At 40.5% G+C, this 25,985-nt stretch overlaps 1 protein-coding gene across 1 annotated transcript in view; it reads right to left on the bottom strand.

Annotated features, from left to right (window-relative positions):
- The window catches only part of F7 (coagulation factor VII), a 36,501-nt gene extending 19,110 nt beyond the window's left edge, over positions 1-17,391 (bottom strand). Inside the window, exons 1-5 of the mRNA XM_082244612.1 lie at positions 17,247-17,391; positions 12,200-12,363; positions 10,826-10,850; positions 10,628-10,741; positions 9,706-9,846 (exon numbers count right to left, since the gene is read on the bottom strand). Coding sequence (XP_082100738.1) covers positions 9,706-9,846; positions 10,628-10,741; positions 10,826-10,850; positions 12,200-12,363; positions 17,247-17,319 — 517 coding nt within the window. The 5' untranslated portion in view covers positions 17,320-17,391. The remainder of the gene's footprint in view (positions 1-9,705; positions 9,847-10,627; positions 10,742-10,825; positions 10,851-12,199; positions 12,364-17,246) is intronic.
- Between the last annotated feature and the right edge of the window lie 8,594 nt (positions 17,392-25,985).

Below are 25,985 nucleotides of genomic sequence, written 5' to 3' on the forward strand. Positions count from 1 at the left end.
TGTTCCAGCCAGTTCCTGAACAGAAGAATCTAGAAGGTAGCTGAGGAGTTGATAAATGTTTGAGAGGCCTTTCAACAGTGTTCTTTCCTCTCCGAGGAGAGCTCAAGTTTTCCTGGAGCTGCTGCCCCTGTGAGATAGCTAGTGAGAAAAGAAACTGCAGTCTGGGCCTTAGCAGGTGCTGGGCTCAGGTTCCTGCCCATGACCATCTGGGCTCATAGGAATTGGTTTGGGAAAAGCCTCATGCACACTGGAATTTTTAACACTGCTGTTACGGGTGCCTGCGGTTTATTTTTCTGCCTCTAAATGCCCCCTTACGTTAGCCTATAGGGGAGATTTACTAGAACTAGTGCACACAAAATCTAGTGCATTCCTGTATATTGTAATAGGTTTTATTACAAAAGCTAAACTAGATAACCTGAAATTAGAAGCTAATTGGTTACTATGCACAGCTGCACTAGATTCTGTGTGCACCAGAATATTTTAGCAAATCTACCCCTATGTGTCCATGCACACATAGGTGTTTAGAGTATGATTACTATGGATCAAATTAGTGCATGCTTGGGCGCTGGACTGATCAAATAGAATTGATACTAGGATACTGGTACCCACATTTGAAATCAAACTAGAGGCAGACTATGTTTTTTTTTCATCTTGGATACAGTAAGGTAGGGTTATAACCCCTGTTACAGTAGTTATTTTTGCAATCTGTGTCCCATTGAAGAATCCCACCTTTTTAAAATTATGGAATCCCTTGTTGCCACAGGGGTCACCAGAACTAGTTTGGTCGTTGTAATATTTTCCCTCTTTTGCTGTTCTGGGGACAACGTAAAATTTGGGATTTTCTTTCAATTCCAATTTTGGTAATAACAGTGAACAGGACAAAAATGAATCTCCCTAATGGGGGCACAGACAGCACTAAAACCTGATAGTGGTTCCAATCCCTCTCCACTCTGTAGATTAGCATTGTTTTGTGTTGAAAGTCTGCAGAACCTCCCACTCATGCAGACTGGATAAACCAAATAGGTGAAACTATCAGGCTGGAAAGATATGTATACCAACATAGGGGAGGTTAAGGCAAATTCATGAGGGTTGATCTTAATGGTAGAGGGTCTGGTCTCAATGGTTGGATACTCCAGGACTAAGCCCTCTCAATTTTGTGGTGGACAGGTTACTACTCTAATTTGAAAGGTATGCCCACCAATACTCATTTTGTTTCTTTTGTAAATTTGTGGTGGAATTTCTTTCTTGATGTGTTTTTTTTATTCCACTTGAGCTGCTATACCTATCCAGTTACTTAACAATTTGACACATGGATATTGTTAGTAATGAGTATTGTGATATGTCATCGTTGCTATGGAAACTATGACTTTTTTCTTGTTTCTCTGGAAATCTTTTCTTAATAAACCATTTTCGGATTTTAAAACAAAACATCATTATACTGAACAAATGTGTTTTATATAGTTGTGCTTTTGCATACCCTAGCAGAAAATGTGACATTTTGGCATTGATATAAAAAATATGACTAATAATGACAAAAAAAGCTGTATTTTATTTAAGGAAAATGATAATATGAATCCATTTATAGTCACATAGCTGTTTGGCTAATTTTTTAATCATAATGAAAACATAAAACACTTAAATGGCCCTAATCAAAAGTTTACACACCCTGGAATGTTTGGCCCTGGTACATTGATATGGAAATATCATATTACATATTAGTTAAAGTTGTCTAGTGGTCTCAAAAATATTTAGGAATGCCTCCAAGCCTTGGCTAAGGATTATACAGGACAAAGTCTAGCTACTTTTAGTTAAGTCATGTTGCAAAGGGAGTCGGCTTGGGGGTTGTCAATTCCTTATACACAAGTCTAAATACCAATGCCCAAACTGGAATAAGTCTCATCCAGAGCTGCATCATGCAACATGCAAGCTGCATCATGCAAGGTCTGATTACCTGGCCATGCCTTTTAGGGGGGATTCCAAGGTGAAACAGCATCTTTAGTAAGTATTCTTGTCCTATTTTCTTTATCTTTATCTGTATCTGTCATTATCTTTAAAAATGTTATACTTGTAAGTTTTAGTGTGATCTCTCTTTGTATGCATCAAACACAACCCCAAAACATGACAAAACACTTGATACCAGAAGTGGGGTGTTTGATTTGTGTAAACTAGAGATACAAATAATGATGCAGAATTGTGCTAGACTGTTCGTGCTGGGATTAATACTGTGTTTTTGTATAGTAAACCATAGCACATTCAAAAAGCATAGCAAATGTATCAGCTATGCTGGTTTAATTGAGAGAAGGTTTAAAACTTAGCTGGTTTAATTGAGAGAATTTGGCAAGAGACTGATATACAATTGGAAAGGTTGTATCTTCAGGAAGCCTCAATTTATGATAGTAAATGCATTGAACTCTGGACTGTAGGCAAGTTTCAGAGAAATTACCTTTTTTAAATTTAAAAATGATGAGCTGATGTTCAGAATAGTGATTACTGCAGTAACATAAGATATATACCAGGGATCCTCAAACTACGGCCCTCCAGCTGTTGCAGAACTACACATCCCATGAGGCATTGTAAAAATCTGAGATTCACAGGCATGACTAGGCATGATGGGAATTGTAGTACCTGAACAACTGGAGGGCCATAGTTTGAAGACCCCTGATATATACTGTATGCATACGTTGAGCTCTTTGTGTTGCGTTAGCTAACTAATGAGGAGGAAATGTTGCTTGTATGAAGATATGTTGTATTGTCTGTGTTAAATGTGACAATGTTACCTGAATTAAAACAGAAAGGTAATGCTAAGAATCGATTTGTAAAAAAAAGTCTTGTTATTTATGTTTGAGGGTGTATGTGTTTAACATTAGAAGAGTTAAGTAATCAAATTAAGGTAAAGGTTTTGTAAAGTGGTAATGTATATGAGAAAGATAAAAGTATTTGTTAGCATTTGGGAGATGAGCAGCCTGCTTGGGTGAGGGACTTGACTCTCCCCTTCACATGCCTATTAGTGTGTCTATGTAAGGCAGAAGAGAAGAGAGAGGTGAAGAGATATTACAGACATCCCCCCTTAACCCCCCTTAAAAGATTGTACCTGTGTAAAGCCAGACAGTTCTGAACATCTAAGAAATTAGTAATATACTGTTAAATGTTATGTTCACATGTAGGTGAAGTGAAAAACATTGTAAGGTAAAGGGAATGTTTAAATAAGTTTGTGGAAAAAAAATCCCAGTTGAAATGGTTGGTTTTTGCTATGTAGCTGATTGAGATTGACACCCTTTCAATTTCTAAAAGCAGCCATGATTATTATAATTTTTTAAATGTTTAGCTCTCCATTCCAGCCTACTGGGCGTAGAAAGAGAGAAGGCTTCACCCACTGATAAAAACCTGGTTGTACCCTTTTTGTGACAGTCAGTTGATCAAGATAAACTGCAAAAAAAGTCCATATGAATAATCAGTGCCAATGTGGTCCTTCAATGGTCTGGTGAGTGCGCATTTCTGTTTTTGGGTGAAGGACCACTGGTGGAGGATTGACCTTTTTCACATTGGCACTGATTATTCATATGGACTTTTTTTGCAGTATTATGGACTGAGTTCATCATTTTTTATCATATGCACTACTTTATGTTTTACTTTACTACTTTATGTTTTAGCGCTGCAACCTAATTTTTCACATGTTTTTTTATGTTTGTATATTCACATCGTTTGCAAGCTGCTGATTAAGTTCTTTATTTTAAGGCGCTGACTTCATTTTTATGTTTATAGTTGATCAAGATAGCTGACTAGACTAGACAAGTTCTGTATAACATGTTAAATGTATGACCAAGCAAAGAGTAACAGCATAAGATAGGATAATAATGAATGGTCACTGGAGATAAAAATGTATATCTACTTTGTATTGTCCTTACTGGTGAATATATTGAAGTGTGATACTTTAGAATATAACACTAACGATTGTTTTATACATTTTTTGGTTCATACAGAAGGAACCAGATCTCTTCCTAGAAGTTTCCAAGAACTGTATGGGATTAAACAACAGGTTGAAATAGAAAAATCAATATGAATTTGGTGATGTATAATTTTTGAGAACAATGTGATGAACACACTATATATAATTTACTGTAAATGTAGATTTAGCCATTGTGAATTACTGACAACTTTTGATGGACGTCCTTTAATGGAAATTCACATGGTGATTAACTTAATAATTACCATGAGCTCATTTAATATGGGTAGAAAAAAGTGCACTCCATAGGTTTTTGTATTTTGTGAAAGTGTTTGTATGTGCGTTTGTTGCTAACCATTCCTTTATTTCTGGGAGGGAAATGTAATGATAATCCACTAAGACCTTTAATTTAATTCAGTTCTTAGATAGTATTAAAACAGCATCAATCTACCTGCCTGATATGGTTTGATGTCCAAGAACTAAAGGCGAAGATTACAGCCTCCATGGTTTACTTGCATCGTCTTATTGTTGATATTTTGTTTATGTTTATGTGAATGTAATGAAAGTTTTTGTTAGAACAGATTGTAAATAGAGCAGCTAATAATTTTGATGCTGCGTGATGGGTATTCAAGTTTTTTTCTCTGATTAAGTTGAATCTGAAAGAAGAGAACACTAGTGTTTGATTAAAAGTAATTACGTAGTATTACATTTGGAATGGTTTACATAATTTTAATGATTTGGAGCGCGTAAGATATTCCAAACATTTACACTAAATGTGGTTGTATATCTTTCTGTGCTCTTCCGGTTTCCTGTGTGTGTGTGTTCAGGCTGGATTATGGTAGCATGTACTTTGGTATATTCTGCCATAATCATTGTAGTGGAACTGTAAGGCAGGACCACTGTTGGAGTGTGCATACTGTAAGTTTAAAAAACAGAATCCACAGGATGTGCACAGTACAGAGAGAGAAGGGGTGATACTAAAAGTTAAAGGTTTAACTTGGGTTTTACATCTAACTGGTATCTACTTTAACCACTTCTGGACCAGGAGGATTTGCCTCCTTAGTGACAAGGCCATATTTTGCGATTCGGCACTGCGTTACTTTAGCGGACAATTGCGCTGTCATGCAATGCTGTACCTTTTTTTCCCACAAATAGAGCTTTCTTTTGGTGGTATTTGATCACCTCTGCGACCTTTATTTTTTGCGCTATAAACAAAAAAATAGCGACAAGTCTGAAAAAAATATATATATTTTTTTCACATTCTGCTATACAACATTCCCAAAAAAAAAAATCAAACATTTTTAACATTTTAGGACAATTTGCTTTCTGCTACATATTTTTGGTAAAAAAAAAAAAAAATCGCAATAAGCGAATTTTGATTTGTTTGTGCAAAAGTTATTGTGTCTACTAACTACGGGAAAGATTTATGTCATTTTTATTGTTTTTTTCTTTTTTTTTACTAGTAATGGCTACAATCTGCGATTTTTTGCGGGACTGCGACATTGTGGCGGACAGATCGGACCCCTGACTGACATTTTTGACACTTTTGGGGGGACCAGTCACATTACTACAGTAATCAGTGCTAAAAATATGCACTGTTACTGTAATAATGACACTGGCATGAAAGGGGCTAACACAGTAAGTGATCAAGGGGTTAAATGTGTACCTAGGGGCGTGTTTCTAACTGTATGGGGGCGTGGCTTGTGAAATGACCACAGAGACCTGTGTTCCTATATAGAAGGATCACAGGAGCTCTGTGATCATTTCAGAGAGAAGAACGGTCAGCTGTGTTTACAACGACAGTTTGAATTCAAGCTAATCATATCATTCATTATGGAAAAGGTAATTTTATGTCCACTCATAATTGTTGGTTTCAATCAAAGATAATCATGGTTACTGCAATGGTTGCAAATTGTTAAGAAAGTTCTTCAAAATAGGGTGCTCAAAATATTGAAATATATACATTATTATATCTTGCACTCAGCGATCCTTTGGCCACCCCGTTCAATACACTTGACTGAGTTTTCTTGGTAAATGATTATGAAATAAGATAGGGTCCCAGGTTTGGTTTACCTCAATCCTCCCCGATTGCTTGGGTTTGGGACTGGCATGAAGAGTAAGGTGACACATTATGCATGAGTAATATGTACGCACATACTGGGGTCGGTGTAGACAAAAGCCAGTTATCCTGCCAGAATGTGGGAGGAGGCCAGAGTACACAGAGGAATTTCACACATTAAAGAGGAGTTCCGGCCTCAAATACCTTTTTTAACTAAAAATACCCCTATAATACTAATCCATCGTCCTTTACAGAACCGCTATTCTCATACTTATAAGGTGTATAGTATTGGATTTTAGTCAAAATCTTACTTTTAAAAACGCTGTCTGAGCGTGGCCATCTTGGACGTGGGCATCTGAAGCTGCAGTGAAATCTGCTGTGTCGTCCTTCCTGATTCCAGGGAGTGTTCTGGGGGTTCTTCTTGATTCCAGCCTCCTGGGAGTGATGACAAACAGCTCCCAGGATGCAATGCAAAGGGGGAAGTGATGTCGGTGGCCGTGGCCACAGAGGGGGGAGAAGGAGGAAGTACAATCAAAAATGCACTGAAAATAAGGTAAGGGACCCCCGAAAAAAATTGAAAATGCCCAATTGTTGATCAGCATAGCGAGCACTCCAGGAATCACTAAAGTTGCAAAATAGGCCAGAACTTCGCTTTAAGTAGTTTGAAGTTGGGCCTATGGTTGGGCATTGTTTAGTTTAGATACAAAGTAATCTAGAGTTCAGGTGGGAGATGGGTGGTGTTCCTGTAACAAAATGAAAAAGCTGAGTTTTTCCTTTAGTGTTAGGCCAGGTCACTAGGGATCGTGGATTTAACTTTTCAGAAATCTATGAAGGGCTATATGAGCATTGTTGTTAGTTTGGGATGTTGGACTGACAGTCTTGGTGACACACCTGCCTTGACGTCAACCACAAGCATATTGGAGAAAGGAGACAAACGCTTTTAAAAGCAGCAACTGTCTATAAAAACTTTGCCTCTGATCAGCAGCTGAACTTTTGGTGCCACCTGCTCTGATGGTCAATTACCCTAACTGTTCATTCTGCTATCATGGTCAAGTACTTGAACTGTTTTATCTGCTCTGATGGTCAAGTGCTTTAATTGTCTGTATAAATAAGTAAAATTTCCATCTACTGTGGTGGTTATGTACCTGTATGTATATGACTTGTGAGCTGCAATAGTCTGGAGCAGTGTTTCTATACCTTTTTTCAGTCAAGGCACCCTTTAAAAATTATGGACAGTCTCGAGGCACCCTTTAAAAATTATGGACAGCCTTGAGGCACCTTATTCTAAAATGTAAAAATGATTCTATTAGTTTTGCATAACACAGCAACATCCACACAAGTAGGAAACCCAACGTTAGAAGTGATTTATTCTTCCATAGCAAATACACTTTTTCAAGCTGGTACTGACTAGTATTCCAATGTTTCTCTTCTCCCTCAATTTTTCTCCATCACTTAGCTAAGGTGCCCTCAGGAAGTTTGTAATGGTGCCCAATGAAATATGTGGCTTTGTGTAACTAAAAGGTAGCTTTATCCACAAGCCAGCTTGTATATAATTTTGGGGCAATTTTTAGGCATTTTGCCAAGGCACACCTAAAGAAACCTCAAGTCACCTGAGGGTGCCTGGGCACCCTGGTTGAAAAAGGCTGGTCTGGAGGATATGGACTTTGTATTCTACAGTTCTTTCAGTTCTACAGCATTGCAATGGTTGTGCTGCAGTTGCGGTCTGATTACCTGATGTCTAAGACTCTACTGTCCATCAACAGATATGGAAGATTTTGACAAGCTTCTATGCTTTTGAACTCTTGGAAAGGAAAGTTTGATGTTCATACCTGCTCCTGTGCTTTGGAAAAGGAAAAGTTTGGTGTTGTTCTGTTAGTCTAATATATAGTTTTTTTTTATTTTTTGATATTTATTAGCCCTAACATAGCCAAATTAGATTTTCTGAGTAGGTAAATCAGACAGGGAAAATAGGTATCAATACTTTAGATTAGATACACTTTAGATCCCCCATTTTCCATTTAAGGTAAACCGGGGGGTGGGAGACTACATTAATTATTCTTTTTGTTTACAATTATCAGGTGCTTTTCTTTCCAATGCTGATATGTTGCCTTTATGTATAGGTAGAGGCATTACTGTATGATATTTTTTAGCCGGGGGGGGGGGGGGGAGTGATATGAAAATAGCATATTACATATTAGTTAAGTTGCCTGGTGGTCTCACAAACATTTAAAAATGCCTCCAAGCCTTGGCTAAGGATTATCCAGGACAAATTCAAGTTACTTTTAGTTAGGTTATGTGAAAGGAGAGTGTGGTTGTAAACTGACCAACTCATTTAGGGGTCATATTGCAAAGGGAGTTGGCTTGGGGGTTGTCGATTCCTTATACAAGTCTAAATTCCACTGTCCAAGCTGGAATACGTTAGTCTCATCCAGAGCTGTATCATGCAACATACAAGCGTCTGGTCTGATTACCTTGCCATGCCTTTATGGGGAATTGTGTGGCAAAACAGCATCTTTAGTTAAGTACTCTTGTCATATTTTCTTTATCTGTATCTGTCATTATCTTTAATAAATGTTATACTTGTAAGTATTTGTGTGATCTCTCTTTCCACATATTGAACACAACCCCAAAAACATGACAAAACATTCATACCGTGGAATGTTTGGCCTTAGTACAGAGACACAAGGTAAAATTGCAATTAAAGGGTGATCTCCCACATCTGTGGCTTTTTACATTGCAATTTATGTCTGTGTATAAATAGTCAATGAGTTTGTTAGCTCTCAAGTGGATGCACTGAGCAGGCTAGATAATGAGCCATGGGGAGCAGAAAAGAACTGTCAAAAGACCTGCGTAACACAGTAATGGAACTTTTCAAAGAAGGAAATAGATATAAAAAGATATCCAAATCCTTGAATATGCCAGTCTGTACTGTTCAATCACTTATTAAAAAGTGGAAAAGTTGATGATACTTGAACAAAAATGAGCTGCATGGTCAGGTTGCCACATATTGTAACCGGACTTTTTGTGGCATTGGTTAACTAAAGGCTTCTTTCTGGCAACTTGACCATGCAGCTCATTTTTGTAACTCGAATTATCATCAAACTGTGCTCCTTAAAAACAACCACATCGTCTTTTTCCAGAGCAGCGTTCATTTCTCCTGAGGTTATTTGTGGGTTCTTCTTTGTATCCTAAACATCTCTTCTGGCAGTTGTGGCTGCAATCTTTCTTCGTATACCTGACCCTGGCTTGGTATCAAGAGATCCCCAAATTTTAAAATTCTTAACTGATCAGTACTGACTGGCATTTTCAAAGCTTTGTATATCTTCTGGATATCCTCATTAAAGCGTATATAAAGTCAAAACATATATTTTTTAGGACTTTTTCACCTTGTTACCAGCAAATAACACACTTTCTGTCCCTGAGTATCTACGCTCACTCCTCAAATTTATCTATAGAGGCAGCTATGGTTGTCACCCAGGCTGGAATACAAACATGTTTGCCTTTGTTTATCACCAGTACATGAGGGGTGGGGAGATTAGCAGTTTAGAGAAAGAAATATATCAATATTATTTTTGTCTGATTGTGTCTCAGGGCATGTCACAATCTATCTGGCATATTTTTTATCCTGGTTCCCTCTATAAGTAGGTGAGCACTTGAATTTTCCTTAGAAGTTCTTTAAAAATGGCAGTGTTATACCACCCACCTGTTGGAACACATGATATTCCATCTTCGCTCAAAGTATAGCCTTCCAGACACATACACTGCCGGTGTTCCTCCACAGAGCTATGGCAGAACTGATCACATTGTCCATTATCAATTTCACACGTTATTGACTCATCCACATCTGAGGGAATAAACACGTTATCATACTTTGTTTAATGCTTAAATATCCTAAGCCAGGGACTGCTAGGAGAAGATACCAATTATTATTAAAACCAAAAATGAATCTATCAAGTCAGCACTTGCCTAACCTGGCTAATACTTTGGCATCAATTTCCACTTTGCTACAAAATATGTTGCGACCCCTAAAAGTACATGCTACCAGATGTCCCAAATCTTTGTTTGGAACTTAAAGTGACACTAAATTTTAAAAGCTTATTCATTTTTTGATCTCATTCTGCACAACAGTATCCCACAAATTCTTAAGGTATATTTCCATTTTTGCAGTTACATTTTGGAAACACCACTATACAGTATGTTTGTTATGTGTTTTCCTATTTAAACTGCATACTTTAATAATACAAAATAACAATTAAAACAATTCTTACTTTTCTAGGTGCTTCTTTGGAGCAGGTCTTGGGCAGACTGTAAACTTCTCTGAACAATTTCAAAGTGAAATTAGAGGGAACAGACTCAGTTTCCCTAATCCCCATGCAATGCAAACCCCACCTGAGATATTAAACCCTTTGTTAGGACAGACCATGTTCCAATATAGTTTACAATCAATAATGACATCTGCCAGCATATTACAGACAGGGTTAGTTATGGTAAATATTAACTCCCTTGCCTCTCCTTTAAAAGACATAGCAGGGGGAAACTGTTATGTTATCTAAATGGCTGCAGAAGTGGAAATTCAGTTTAAGCATTTAGTATTAGATACCCAGCATGTGTAGAGAAAAGCTTACTTGTTTCACAGTTTCTACCCTCATAACCTTCTGGACAGGTGCAGACATATGACTGCAACTGGTCACTGCAGACACCTTCATTCAAGCAGGGGTTGGAGAGGCAGTCATCGACATCTGTAAACAAACAATATATGATATTTGTCTATAATTACCCCCCCCCCCCCCACCTTCCTATTAGAATGCTTTGTTGTAGCATACCTGAGTATGTTCTCCAAAATTCTTTCTAGCAGAAGAAAAAAAGAGTAACAAAATTGAACAATAAATTAAGGGTCTGAACGTATACAATCATTATAATCCAATTGAACCCCCAAATTTCAAACCACTATATACTGTATATTCTAGTGGCATCAAAAGATTCTCAGTGTCTTACAGGCCCTTTGTTTCTGAAGCAGCCAAAGCCTGAGCAGAAAAGCCTGCTTTTCTGCCAGCAGTTGCAGATAGGGTTCCTTGCTCTAGGTCACTGATCAATAAACTGCAGTCCATGGGCTGGATGCAGCCTTTTGCTTGCCTTTATCTGGCTTTTCCGTCACTCCCACTAATACAAGGCACTATTCCTCCCACTGATACCAATGACGAGGCACTATTCCTTACACTGATAACAATGATGGGGCACTATTCCTCCCACTGATACCAATGACGAGGCACCATTCCTTACACTGATATCAACAACAGGGCACTATTCCTCCCACTGACACAAACGATGGGGCAATATTCCTCCCACTAGTACCAATGATGGGGAACTCTTCCTTCCACTGACACCAATGATGGGGCAATATTCCTCCCACTAGTACCAATGATGGGGAACTCTTCCTTCCACTGACACCAACAATGGGGCACTATTCTTCCCACTAGTACCAGTGATGGGGAACTCTTTCACTGACACCAATGATAAGGAACTAACACCAATGATGGGGCACTATTCCTTCCACTGATACCATCGATTTGGCGCTATTCCTCCTACTGACACCAATAACAGGGCACTATTCCTCCCACTGACACCGACAATAGGGCACTATTCTGCCCACAATGATGGGGCACTCTTCCTCCTATTGACACCAATTTGAGGACATTACTCCGGCCACTGACACCAATGATGGGGCACTATTCCTGACGCTAGTACCCAGGATGGGAAACACTTCCTTCCACTGACACCAACAATGGGGCACTATTCTTCCCACTAGTACCAGTGATGGGGAACTCTTTCTTTCACTGACACCAATAATAAGGCACTAAAACCAATGATGGGGCACTATTCCTTCCACTGATACCATTGATGTGGCTCTATTCCTCCTACTGACACCAATAACAGGGCACTATTCCTCCCACTGACACCAACGATAGGGCACTATTCTGCCCAATAGAATAGGGCACAATGATGGAGCAATCTTCCTCCTATTGACACGAATTTGAGGACATTATTCCAGCCACTGAACCCAATGATGGGGTACTATTCCTCTCACCAATACCAATAAATACAGCCTCCAATTTTTTTGGTAATGGTATTTGTATAATGTCACAAATCTATGACCTAATATTATGGTGTAATCTTTTTAGAGAAATGTATGTGCTCACCAGACGTCTCTCATCCTTGAAGATTTCCCTAGCTTCTTCATATGAGCAGGTTTCTTCAATGCATTCCCGCTCCAAAGAGGGTGCCCTGAACTCCTCAAAAAAAGAGTTGGCTCTCCTCACCCTACTCTTTAACACACTGGCTGCCTCTTTATTGTTTAGGAAAACTGCAAAACAAGTTGCATAAAACAAACAGAAAGTTGGGTAAATATATATTGGTTCTAATACACTGTAAATGTAACAAAAAACAAGCATTTTCAAAACTTATCAAGTTATACATTCAGTGATCATTCATTTATTATGAGAATAAAGGAAAACTAAAAGCAAAACATTTTCTTCCCCATAAAGTGAGAAAGGGTTATAACTAGTGATCGACCGATATCGTTTTCTTAATGCCGATACCGATATTTTGGTCATCGGATATCGCTATCGGCCAATATCTGCCGATATTTTCGGACATGTAAAAAAAAAATTATTATTTTTATTTTTTTATATAAAGGTACTCCTTGTGGAGCAATCTGGGGTTCTAAAAGACCCCAAACCCCTCCTTGGCACCGAAAAGCATTCAAAGCGCCAAGTTTTGCTGTCAGTTTTTTTAATTCGGCGCGAGTACCCGGAAGTGATGTCATGACATAATTTACGGGTTTTTTGCATGGAGACGCAGTACACCGGGTCTTCTCTTCGGCAGCGGCGGCGGTAGGACGGGAGACCTGGGCGAGCCACGGAAGGTGGCTTGGGGGGGGGAGATATCCCCTCCTGCTCCTTGTAATGACAGCGAGCGGCTTCTCAGCCGCATTGGTTGCCATTACAAGTCAGTCGATGGCTATGGACACCGGTATCGTGGTGATGCCTCTAGCTGCAAGCATCACCCCGGTACAAGCACTTTTCCTAAATATCGGCAATATCGGTAAATCCAAAGGCATTTTCCGATATATATCGGGGAAAGTGCATATCAGCCTCCAATATATATCGGTGTTGCCGATAATCGGTCCATGCCTAGTTATAACCTCTGTTTGTGCTCCATTGGGGAGATTTCCCTTCACTTCCTGTCATAACAGGAAGTGAGAGGAAATCCCTCAAAGTGAGGGAATACATGAGTGTCACCAGTCCCCATTGGAGGATTTCTCCTCTATTCCTGTTCTGGTGACAGCCCAAAATTTGGGATTTTTTTTTCTAACGTTCACTCTCAGTGATAACCATGAACAAGACAAGTAGAGAGGGTGAATCTCCCTAACAGGGCACAGACAGCAATAACAACTGACAGGTGTTCTAAACCCTCTCCAATCTATCCCAAACTAATAAAAACTATCCCAAACTAATAAAAAAAAAAAAAAAAACAATTTGGCTTTAACATTACTTTAACCACTTGCTGACCGCCCCATAGCACATTTACTGCTACAGGGTGGCCGCGCTGTGCAGAATCACATATATTTATGTGATTCTGCACTGTGGAGCAGGGGGCACGGATGTGCCGGACTTCTGCTGTGATTTGTCACAGCAGCAGCCAATCAGCAGGTGCTGGCCAGTGGACGTCCGCCTGGGCCCCCGCCAATGATGTGGAAGAGACACAGGACGGAACTTGCTTATGTAAACAAGTCACAACTTCATTCTGACAGGGGGAAAGTGATGGATTTGAAAGAAAATCCATCTCTTCTCCTAGTAAAAACAGCAAACAGAATACACATAAAACACTGGCTAGGCACACAACTAACCATTTAATCGCCCCAGATGTTTAATCCCTTCCCAGCCAGTGTCATTAGTACAGTGACAGTGCATATTTTTATAGTATTGATCACTGTATTAGTGTTGCTGGTTTCCACAAAGTGTCAAAAGTGTCAGTTAATGTCAGAATCGCTTCCGCAATATCTCAGTCCAACTATAAGTCGCTGATTGCCGCCATTACTAGTATAAAAAAAAGAAAAAGATTTAAATTCCAGTATATATACCACAGTTTGTAAACGCTATAACCTTTGCGCAAACCAATCAATATACGCTTATTGTGATTTTTTTCAACAAAAATATGTAGCACAATACATAATACTGGCCTAATTTTATGAAGAAATTAGATTATTTAAAACATTTTTATTGGATATGTTTAATAGCAGAAAATAAAAAATATTGTTTTGTTTTTTCTCAAAAGTGTAATTTATTTTTTTGTTTATAGCGCAAAAAATAAAGCATGCAGTTGTGATCAAATACCACCAAAAGAAAACTATCTTTGTGGGGAAAAAATTACATACTTTTTTTTGGGTACAGCATTGCATGACTGCGCAATTGTCAGTTAAAGTAACGCAGTGCTGTATCGCAAAAATGGCTTTGTCATGAAGGGGTGTAAATCTTCCGCAGGTCAAATGGTTAAAACGTGATCTTAGTCCCATCCCCGACCACCTCCTGAGCCTTCCTATTGGTCCTTTAATGTGATGGAAAGCTTTTTTGACCAATAGAAAGATTGGGAACTAGGAGATGCAGGACCAATCTTGGTAAATTGTCAAAAAAGACTTTGATGGACAGACAATGATGAATTCATAAGTAAGATTAGTCACCGTAGGCGATACAAGTAACCCCGGCCACCCATGTGTATGAGCTCAGTATAGAAAAGGTAGCTTTACTGTTCTCTTTTGGCACTGTTGTGACCAATTCCAAGGCATAGTTCACATGGCCAACCCTATGTATCTAATGTCAGCAGTTCTTCTACACACACAGGACAGCTGCTGTGACGCATGAAGCTTCCCAGTGAATATCGCAGAACTTCATAGTTTTCATTAATTGAGCTACTGATCACATAAGGAAACAATGGCGGACAATGGAAGATTTGCATCATGTTATATTCATTACTCTATTGTCTCAATGAATTTCAGGAAACTAGTTACTGAAACACAGCAGTATAAGCAGAGGACATAAGGATGGAAAAAGAACTGCACCGACCTTTACCAACATCTTTCAGGGCTGTAAGTTGCGTAAACAAATATATTACATTTCACAAAGTAAGGGCAAAGTCTGCAGCTTACAAACAAGTGCCAGTTCACAGTGCGATACCAGACATCGCATGTGATTTGCATCCGCATTGCTGTGCAGATCGCATGCGATAGCTGTGCTATGCAATTTCAGCCAAACAAAATGTATGGCTCAAATCGCATCGCACCAAAATGGGGCAGGAACCTTATTTTGGTTCGCAATGGAATCGAATCGGATGGGTGTTCACACCTATACGATTCGATTCCAGCACCATTTCACAGTTCACACTGCGATCTGCGAACCAATCGGGGGGTTACATTAACTTTACATTGACACCACCAGCGATTCACAGATCTCAGCATGTTAGCACTGTGCGATTCTGGTGAAATGCCGGACGTGGCACCAATTCGCAGGGTTTCCCTAATAGCACCAGTGTGAACCGGGACTTAAAGTTTTAAAAGCCATGTTCATATACTAGTTTGACAATATATATGTTTATAGGGAAGCCATACTTTTTACATATACACTATATTACCAAAAGTATTGGGACACCTACCTTTACACACACATGAACTTAAATGGCATCCCAGTCTTAGTCCATAGGGTTCAATATTGAGTTGGCCCACCCTTTTCAGCTATAACAGCTTCAACTCTTCAAGACTGTCCACAAGGTTTAGAAGTGTGTCTATGGGAATGTTGGAGCGTTCTTCCAGAAGAGCATTTGTAAGGTCCGGCACTGATGTGGACAAGAAGGCCTGGCTCGCAGTCTCCACTCTAATTCATCCCAAAGGTGTTCTATCGAGTTGAGGTCAGGACTCTGTGCAGGTCAGTCAAGTTCCTCCACCCCAAACTCGCTCATCCATGTCTTTATGGACCTTGCTTTGTGCACTGGTGCACAGTCATGTTGAAACAGGAAGGGGTAATCCCCAAACTGCTCCCACAAAGTTGGGAGCATTCAGAGTTCCCTTTACTGGAATTAAGGTGCAAAGCCCAACCCCTGAAAAACAACCCCACACCATAATCCCCCCTCCACCAAATGATCTGGAGCAGTGCACAAAGCAAGGTCCATAACGACATGGATGAGTGAGTCTGAGGTGGAGGAACTTGACTGACCTCAACCCGATAGAACAACTTTGGGATGAATTTGAGCGGAGACTGCAAGCCATACCTTCTCGTCCAACATCAGTGCCTGACCTCACAAATGTGCTTCTGGAAGAATGGTCAAACATTCCCATAGACACACTCCTAAACCTTGTGGACAGCCTTCCCAGAAGAGTTGAAGCTGTTATAGCTGCAAATGGTGGGCCAACTCAATATTCAACCTTACGGACTAAGACTGGGATGCCATTAAAATTAATGTGCGTGTAAAGGCAGGCGTCCCAATACTTTTGGTAATATAATGTACATTCCTTGCTTTCAGCTTTGTATTGCTGCACAATGATTATGCCCAACAGTTCCTTTCTCTTCTGTGTTATTCTAAATAAACATTAAGAAAAAACCTAAGTGACTTATTATGTAAATGATTTTATCAGCAAGGTAGTTTGCACAGTCTAACATTAAGGTAGCCAAGGAAGCGGGAACCTTCCTAGCTGTGTATCATGAAAATATAGTTCACCATTACTAAGCTATGCAATAGTAATTCAAAATATATGTTCTGTAGTACACATATATTGCATAGGGAAATCTAGCTTTCTCGTAAGTTGTGTTTTCAATGAAAACAACACAATCATTTTAAATTAGCAGATCTGTGACACTCTTCGCTGTCTCATGCCAACTTTAAAGGTCCTCTGTCTGGAATAATAATGGGAACTGAAAGAATGTTGACTTTCAGATGAGATACTACAAGTATTTCTACATATAAACTGCACATATACCTTATGTATAAAGTAATGTTTTGATGCTGGATGTCAGGTGTGATTTCTTTCGCCTGGTTTTATTTCTCTGAAATGATTCCCCAACTATACATGCCACTATATACTACTATGTAAAAACACAGTCTTAAATGTAGTAACTATTTTTTTTTTTTTATCGAATGCAATAACATCATCCCTATATTTAATTCATTAAATAACATTTACCACATTTTATTGCTTACCTGCAAATGTAAGAAGAGGTGCAAAGATGAAAATAAAGCAGAACAACAGGGTTTCCCTCTGCCCTAGCCCCATGATGGGGAAGGTTTTCCTCTCCTGGAAATCTCTGTTTTCAGGAGAACATTGCTAGTACAAAGTCCATTGTTCAAATATTAGGAAATAGATGGAGGAGGGGATAGAAAAACAAGGACAGCTGTTGGTGTGTTCTGTCCCACAGGTCCTGACTCACTACAGATGTTCTTAATTTCACTACAATGGCTGGCAGGAGGACCTCTTGGTGTCATTGGCTTGGGGTGGACTATCCAATCTTTAGATTTTGTGGCTGTACTCTCCTTGGAAACAAGTGGATTTTGTGTAGATAGCCTATACATAGTTACATAGTTAGTGAGGTTGAAAAAAGACATCAGTCCATCCAGTTCAACCTATGATGTGTGTGTGTGATTGATGTTAACTGTACATTGTATACCCCTGTATGTTGTGGTCTTTAAGGTGCCCATCTAATAGTTTTTTGAAACTATCGATGCTCCCTGCTGATACAACTGTTTGCGGAAGAGAATTCCACATCCTTACCGCTCTTACAGTGAAGAACCCCTTACGTACTTTAAGGTTAAACCGCCTTTCCTCTAGTTTTAGTGAGTGGCCCCGTGTCTTATTGTATTCCCTTTCTCTGAATAGCTTGTTCCTTATGCTAAGGTCGCCAGTGCAGTATTTGTACAGTATAAACTTGGGCTTTATTCACTCTTTATGTGAATAAAGCATTTCCGTATTTTGTCATCTGGGTCCACTATGTAATGAGGGCATATTTACACAGTATTTTCGACCTATGAAAAATGTTCAGTTATATTTACCTTTTTTTATCACTTTTCACAGTTCCTGATTTTGCGGCTTCTAATTGGCACATTCACTTTTTTTCAGATTGTACATGCCAGTTTGATGCCATGTGGGTCTATGTCAACAGACAAACTGACTGCTGCAATCACCATGTATGTATGCCATGGTCGCCAGTATGCCATATATGTAAGTATTGTACTGGAATGAAGGTCACATAACCCCTAGAAAGCAGTGCATTTAGGAGGTAAGCCTACAAGCATGTAACGTAAAAAAAAAAAAATGCTAGAAGAAGTGTCTATCACAGACCCCAGTGTAATAAAAAAAAAAAAAGAAAAAAAAGAAAAAAAAAAGAAATGGTAGAAAGCCAGAAGAACCCAAACAAAAATCAGTGGAGGCTTCTGCTCTGTTACAGATCCATGCACTCAGCTAAGAATGCTCAGTGCTGGCCCACCTCACATCACAGAAGCAGTCATTTTATCGCTTCCCATACAATTGGAGAATGGACCCAGTTCTTATTTAATTTAAAAATTATTAGAAAGGGGAAGTGAAACCATAACAAAAACATGTTTATATTTTGGATGGAATTTGTGGATGGGACAGATCCGATAGTCATTTACTGTTCCCTGTACTCTGGCTGGGCATGGCTGTACGGGCACTTGCCTAAGGCAGTCCACTGTCCAGCGACAGCAGATCATAGAATTTGACAGGCTGCCAGCAGCAGAGCTGTAGAGGACACCAGCACCTTCCATCCACAGCTAAGGGCTCAGTGTGCATGTCACCAAAAGACACATCACAATTCAAGAAACGCAAAGCCTTGTCTTCTTTCTCTTGCTTGTTGCTCTGTACAGTAAATATATACAGTATCTATATGTAGCAAGGTTTCCAGGCCTGTGGCCTGATGTGGGTCTGCCATTAGTACCGGAATCCTCTCCAGCCCATGTGAGCTGAGTCCCCAGGTGTGACAATTGAAACAGTGACCACTCCGGCATCTTTGTTTGTGGTTTTTATTAAAATAAGGGGATGGGAGAAGGGAATGAGTGGAATACTCCTTTCGGCTTGAACTAATTACAATTGGGACTTTGATCCTGGAAAAATGCCCGTTGGTGCTTCCTTGACGCTAGCCAGCACCAGCGAACGCTCCCTGACTCTGAGAACACTCTGTAAAACAGAGGAAGTGTTGAATCCCCGACCTATAGTCCAGTAGATCCAAGACTGAGAACTGTAGAACTCCTGACACTGCTTCACTGTGTAAGTCTTAATACTTTTCCCCCGCCTGGCACAGCTTGAGGTAGTATTTTGTAGAACTCCAAATAGCTAACACTGTAACTGGCACACGCAATACAATTCAGGGCCCAGACTGCAGGTGCCCCCTTTGCTCCTTGAACTCTTCAGGGTCTACTGACTATGTACCCCCTTTACACTTCAGGGTTCTCAACCTAGGTACCCCCTTTACAGCTAGCTGACCTTGGATCCCCGAACCTCTTCCGGAGTTGTCCCCTCTGACGCTAGGCAGACCCACAGGGGCAATCCGCAGTACTCACGACCTGTGTAGGCTTTCCTGGGACTGGACCCCTCTCTCTCTCCGCAGGCTCTCGGCACACCGGATCCCCCTCAGCTCAACTCAGCACTCTCTGGATTCTCAGGCGACACCCCAAGACATCCACCTTCCTCAGACAGGAGGAGAGACAGCCGCACTCTCCTTCCTGGGACTCTGCTCCAGCCAAAGACACTGTGCCACGCACTTCCCCCCAAACTTATACCCACTCCTAGAATCCCTTGCAGCATAATCTGCCTTCTGGGGTAGTTACAAGCTGGGATGTTTCCCCTGATTGGGCTTCCCACCCTGCCCTATGAGAAGCCTCTCACGGGAGCCAGTGGGGATACTTCTCCCCTCAGCAGGCACATCTGGAAGACCTGACACCCTGGCTAGATAAATCACTGCCCTGCTGTTAACCACTTTACCACCGAAGGATTTTCCTGCTTTACGTCCAAGTCACTTTTTGCAACTCGGCACTGCGTGACTTTAACTCACAATTGTCCTTTTTTTCCCACAAACAGAGCTTTCTTTTGGTGGTAATTGATCACCTCTGCGCTTTTTATTTTTTGCGATATTAATAAAAAAAGAACGAAAATTTTGAGAAAAAAATGACATTTTCAACTTTGTCTTTTAAAAAATATCCAATATACTCAATTTATGTCATATATTTTGGCCAAAATGTATTTAGCTACATGTCTTTGACAAAAAAATCTCAGTAAGCGTATTTTTATTGTTTGCGCAAAAGTTATAGCGTCTACAAACTATGGTATAAATACTGGAATTTACGCAGCTTTAATTTCTGACTGCCGATCTCATTTCATGAAGTGCTAAAATGGCAGGGCAGTACAAAACCACCCCAAATTACCACTTTTTGGAAATTAGACATTCTAAGGAATGTCATGGAAGGCATGTTGAGCTCATTGAATATTTCATTTTTTTTGTCACAGGTGTTTGAAAAATGACTAAAAAAAAAGAAAATTATTATTTTTTTTTTTTTTACACAAAGTTGTCATTGAAAGGATATATTGCTCACACATGCCATGGGTATATGTGTATTTACACCCCAAAATATATTCTGCTGCTTCTCCTGTGTACAGGGATACCACATATGTGAGACTTTTAGGGAGCCTCGCTGTGTACGGGACCCCGAAAACCAATCCCCACCATCAGAATTTCAAAGGGCGTACATTTTTTCATTGCATTTTCTCACTACCTATAACGGTTTAGGAGGCTCTGAGATGTCAAGATACCACAACCCCCCCCCAAATGACCCCATTTTGGAAAGTAGACACCCCAAGCTGTTTGCTGAGAGGCATGGTGAGTCCATGGAATATTTTATATTTTGCCACAAGTTTTGAGGAAATTACAATTTATTTTTTATTTTTTTTTAACACAAAATTGTCACTAAAATATACATTTCTCACACATGCCATGGGTATATGTGGAATGACACCCCAAAATACATTCTGCTGCTTCTCCTGAGTACAGGGATACCACATGTGTAAGACTTTTTGGGAGCCTAGCTGTGTACAGAACCCCCGAAAACCAATCACCACTTTCAGGTTTTCCAAGGGCGTAAATTGTGCATTTCACCTCCGCACTACCTGTCACAGTTTTGGAGGCCGTAAAAATTTCAAGATAGCACAAACCCCCCCCCCCCCAAATGACCCCATTTTGCAAAGTAGACACCCCAAGCTATTTGCTGAGAGGCATGGTGAGTCCATGGAATATTTTATATTTTGCCACAAGTTAAATATATATATATGTTTTTTTTTTTTTTTTACACAAAGTTGTCACTAAATTATATATTTCTCACACATGCCATGGGTATATGTGAAAGCAGCAGAATGTATTTTGGGGTGTCATTTCACATATACCCATGGCATGCGTGAGCAATATATCATTTAGTGACAACTTTGTTTAAAAAAAAAAAAAATTAAAAAAAAATTAATTTTCCCGAAACTTGTGGCAAAATATAAAATATTCCATGGACTCACTTGTGTAAAAAACAAAAAAAAAAAACAAATTGTAATTTTCCTGAAACTTAGGGCAAAATGTAAAATACTCCATGGACTCAATATGCCTCTCAGAAAATAGCTTTGGGTGTTTACTTTCCAAAAAGGGGTCATTTGGGGAGTGTTTGAACTGTCCTGGCATTTTATGCTCAATCTTAGCCACACATCGCCCACTCTTCTAACCACTTGAAGACCAAGCCTTTTCTGTGACTTTTTGTTTACATGAAAAATATTTTTTTTACAAGAAAATTACTTTGAACCCCCAAACATTACATATTTTTTTAAAGCAGAGGCCCTACAAAACAAAATGGTGGATGTTGCAATTTTTTTTGTCACACGGTATTTGCGCACAGATTTTCCAAACACAATTTTTGCGTAAAGAAAACACTTTTCTATATTTAATGCAGAAATACACTATATAATTCCTAATTGTTTGGTAAAATTTAAAATATGACCTTATGCCGAGTACATAGACACCAAACATGACATGCTTTAAAAATTGCACACGCCCGTGCAGCGGCAACAAACTACGTATGGTTTTAAAAGCCTTTAAAAGTCTTTACAGGTTACCACTTTGGACTTACAGAGGAGGTCTACTGCAAGAATTACTGCACTCGACCTGGCGTTCACGGTGATACCTCACATGCATGGTGCAATTGTGGTTTACATATGACACTAGACCAATGCTTGTGTGCGCATTTGCGCGCAAGCACAGGGAGACAGGGGGGGGGGGCTTGATTTTTTTTATTTTGCTTTTTTTATGTTATTTTGACACCTTTTCTTTCATTTTTTTTAAAATCAGTTTTATTGTTATCACAGTGAATTTAAATTTCCCCTATGATAGCAATCTGTAGTGACAGGTACTCTTTTTTTAAAAAAATTGGGGTCTTTTAGACTCTAGACCTCTCCTCTGACCCCAACGCATCTGACCACACCAAAATTGGTGTGATAAAATGCTTTCCCAATGGCGCTGTTTATTTCTGGCGAAACAGAAGTCATGAAATGCTCGTAGCTTCCGGTATCTTAAGCCATAGAGATGATTGGAGCCATTCTCATCTCCAATCAGCTCTATGGTTAGATGACTGAACCACCGACTGCTCACTCGGGTTAACCGGTGGGACAGGAGAGCCCGAGAAAAACAGTGGAAGGCGGCAGGAGGGGGAGTCCCCTCCCACTGCATGTAAAAGCAGTCTAGCGGCCAATTATCCGCTAGGATTGCTTTTACATGTAAGCCGACCGCTGGCTGTAAAAAACGATACCAAGATGATGCCTAAATCTGCAGGCATCATCCTGGTATAACCACTCAAAGTCCAGCAACGTACCAGTACATTGCTGGTCCTTGTTTGGCATATAGTGTAGGTTTTTTTTTTTTTTTATGCAGCCTGTGGGCTGAACGGAAAAAAAGAGAACCTAACAGATATCACCACAGGAATATTGTGTAGTATTACACACCATTAACCACCCAACAACCAAACCCACTGATTTAATGGTGGGTATACATGACAATATTACACGTATACCTAAAGGTATTTTAACTGCAGTGGTGAAGTCAGCCTACCACAGCTGCTGCCATCAGAGGTATCCATATATGCTGAGCGCAAACGCTGTCTGTGTCAGAATATATAAAATGAGTGTGGCAGCCGACGGGTACCTGCAAGAGATACAGGTTAACAAAAGAATGAAAAACAAACAAAGTACAGTAAAAGTACAGTAGGAGAAGTGTAGAAGAACATAAAAATAACTTAGACGACAACTATTTTTGGCTTTTTATTTTATGTTTTTATGCATTTTTTTTTTCTTCAAACGTTAGAGTTCCAGGTTCGGGTCTCTCAAAATGACGATAGCCATCGAACATCTTTTGAGACCCTGTGTAAATGTGCCCTAAACTGTGCCGTGCTGTACCCTACGCTAATAATCCACTAGTGTGTGGTAGCGATGGAAACAGTCACCGTGGCAAAGATCAGGTCGGTCAGGACAGTGGGGACAATAATTACGGGTGCCACGCCTAAATCCGCGCTTGCTGCAGACACTGCATCTTTTTGGGGGTATCTTTGGGTAGGGGTACTCGGGATGAATTCCGGAAAATGCCTCTCATGCAGCCGGCTCACTGCATCTGGTTGGGGAATTTGGGCAGGAGCACCAGCTGGATACAGAAGGGCTCTGATTATCTCTTCTTGGAATTGAAAGAAGGATAATGTTCTGGCAGACGCTTTGTAGAAGACAAAAGCGTTGTAAATAGCCAATTGAAAAAAGTATACAGACACTTTTTTGTACCAGTGTCTGGCCTTACAGGCAATTAAGTACGGTCCCATCATCTGGTCGTTGAAGTCCACCCATCCCATTTTAAGGTTATAGTCGTGGACACAGAGGGGCTTCTCAACAACAACACCGGTGACCGTAGTAATTTCGACTGCCGTGTTTGGGTGAATGGAGGACAGAACGAAAATGTTCAGTTTGTCCCTCCACTTCACTGCAAGCAATTCATCGCACCTCAAGCAGGCTCTCTCCCCCGGGCTCAGTGGGGCATTTACTAGCCGATGGGGGAAGCCCCGGTAATTAGATCGCACGTTGCTGCAAGCGCCAATTTGCAATTGAAAGAGGTGTCTAAAAAGTGGCACGCTTGAATAAAAATTGTCCACGTACAAGTGGTACCCCTTTCCGAATAAGGGTGACACCAAGTCCCAAACTACCTTACCGCTGCTCCCTATGTAGTTTGGGCTCCACAGAGCCGGGGGGCTCCACAGAGCTATCTTTTCCCTCGTAGACATGGAAACTAACTGTATAGCCTGTGGCCCTGTCACACAGCTTGTACAGTTTGACCCCGTATCTGGCACGCTTGCTGGGGAGATACTGTTTGATAGCAAGGCGGCCAGTAAACTTAATCAGGGACTCGTCAACGCAGACATCTTGTTGGGGGGTAAACAAGGCTGCAAACCGCTGATTAAAGTGGTCTACGAGGGCCGAATTTTGTGGAGCCGATCATATTCAGGGTCTCCCCGAAGGACGACAGAGTTCATTGTCGCTGAAATGCATGAACCAAAATATTTGTTCGTATCGAGCCCTGGACATAGCAGCAGAGAACACATGCATTTGATGAATTGGGTCAGTGGACCAATATAACCGCAATTCATTCTTTTTTGTAATGCCCGTGTTGAAGGATAGGCCCAGAAAGATTTTAAAATCGGGAATCGTTATAGGATTCCAGGCGAATGGTCTGGCAAGGGGTGAATTTGGGTTGGCGGCGATGAATTGTTGTGCGCCTAAATTTGATTGATCCACAATAGATCTGAAAAGATCTTCAGTGAAAAACAGCTCAAAAAAGTTAACGGGATTAAAACCAGCTGTTTCCACTTGAATTCCGGGTTGAGCAGTGAATGGGGGAAGTACTGGCGCTGTGGAATCTGTGGGCTGCCAATTAGGATATGCCAGCGCTTCAGGGAGGGCACTATGGGCTCTACGGGCCTGTCTTCTAATACGCAGTGGCTGCGGGCCACTACTCGTGCTAGCCCCTGCACCAACTTCAACTGCACTTATGGACTCGCCACGTCACCAAGTTTTACTGCAGTGCTGGTTGTACTAGGTCCAGGGTGTAATAGGCCGCTCGTGCTTGCCAGATCATGAGAAGTGTGAGCGGCACTAGTACTGGCACACTGCATACGAGAAACATCCAGTTCTTGCATCTCAGCAACTCCAGAATGGGGTTGGGTACCCCTGACCTTAGCAGGGACCCCTCTGTCGCCGGAGCTATCTGTCAGAGAGCCGCTGCTGTCATCAGGTTCGTATACTGACCCTGATTCTGCCAGTGAGGCTTCCCCATCGCTCTCATTTGACATGGTCAGTATACTGTAAGCCTCTGCACTACTGTACCAACGTTTGGTCATTTTAGTAACTAAATTTACCGGTACAGTAGTGTGACTAACAGGTAAAAAAGCACCTTATTGTCAAGGACTATTTGGTCGCTACAAAAAAAACTGCTAGTGCTAGCAGAGATCAGGCCTGACTCTGCTAACGCAGCGGTTTTGTGTGATTTGTGTTTTTTGGAAGTGACCGTAGTCCATTGATTACTGCACTTGCCTGGGTAGGGTGGGCTGGGCGGAGGGGCTAAACGCAGGTGCTGACAGGAATCAGTGCTGATTGTGCAAACACTGCGTTTTGGGAACACTAAACTATGGGGACACTAGTATAGTTCTGATCAGATCAGATATTGATCTGTTCAAACACTATACTAGTAATGGAGGTGTGTGTGTATGTGTGTTAGTGTACTTGACTCTGACGCTAAATAATGGTGGTGTGGTGGGACCCTGACGCTAACTAGCCTAAGTAGCGTCACCCTTGACACTAATACAGTGATCGGTAAT

Source organism: Pelophylax lessonae (genome assembly GCF_965119305.1).
Source record: "Pelophylax lessonae genome assembly, chromosome: 2".
NCBI lineage: Eukaryota > Metazoa > Chordata > Amphibia > Anura > Ranidae > Pelophylax > Pelophylax lessonae.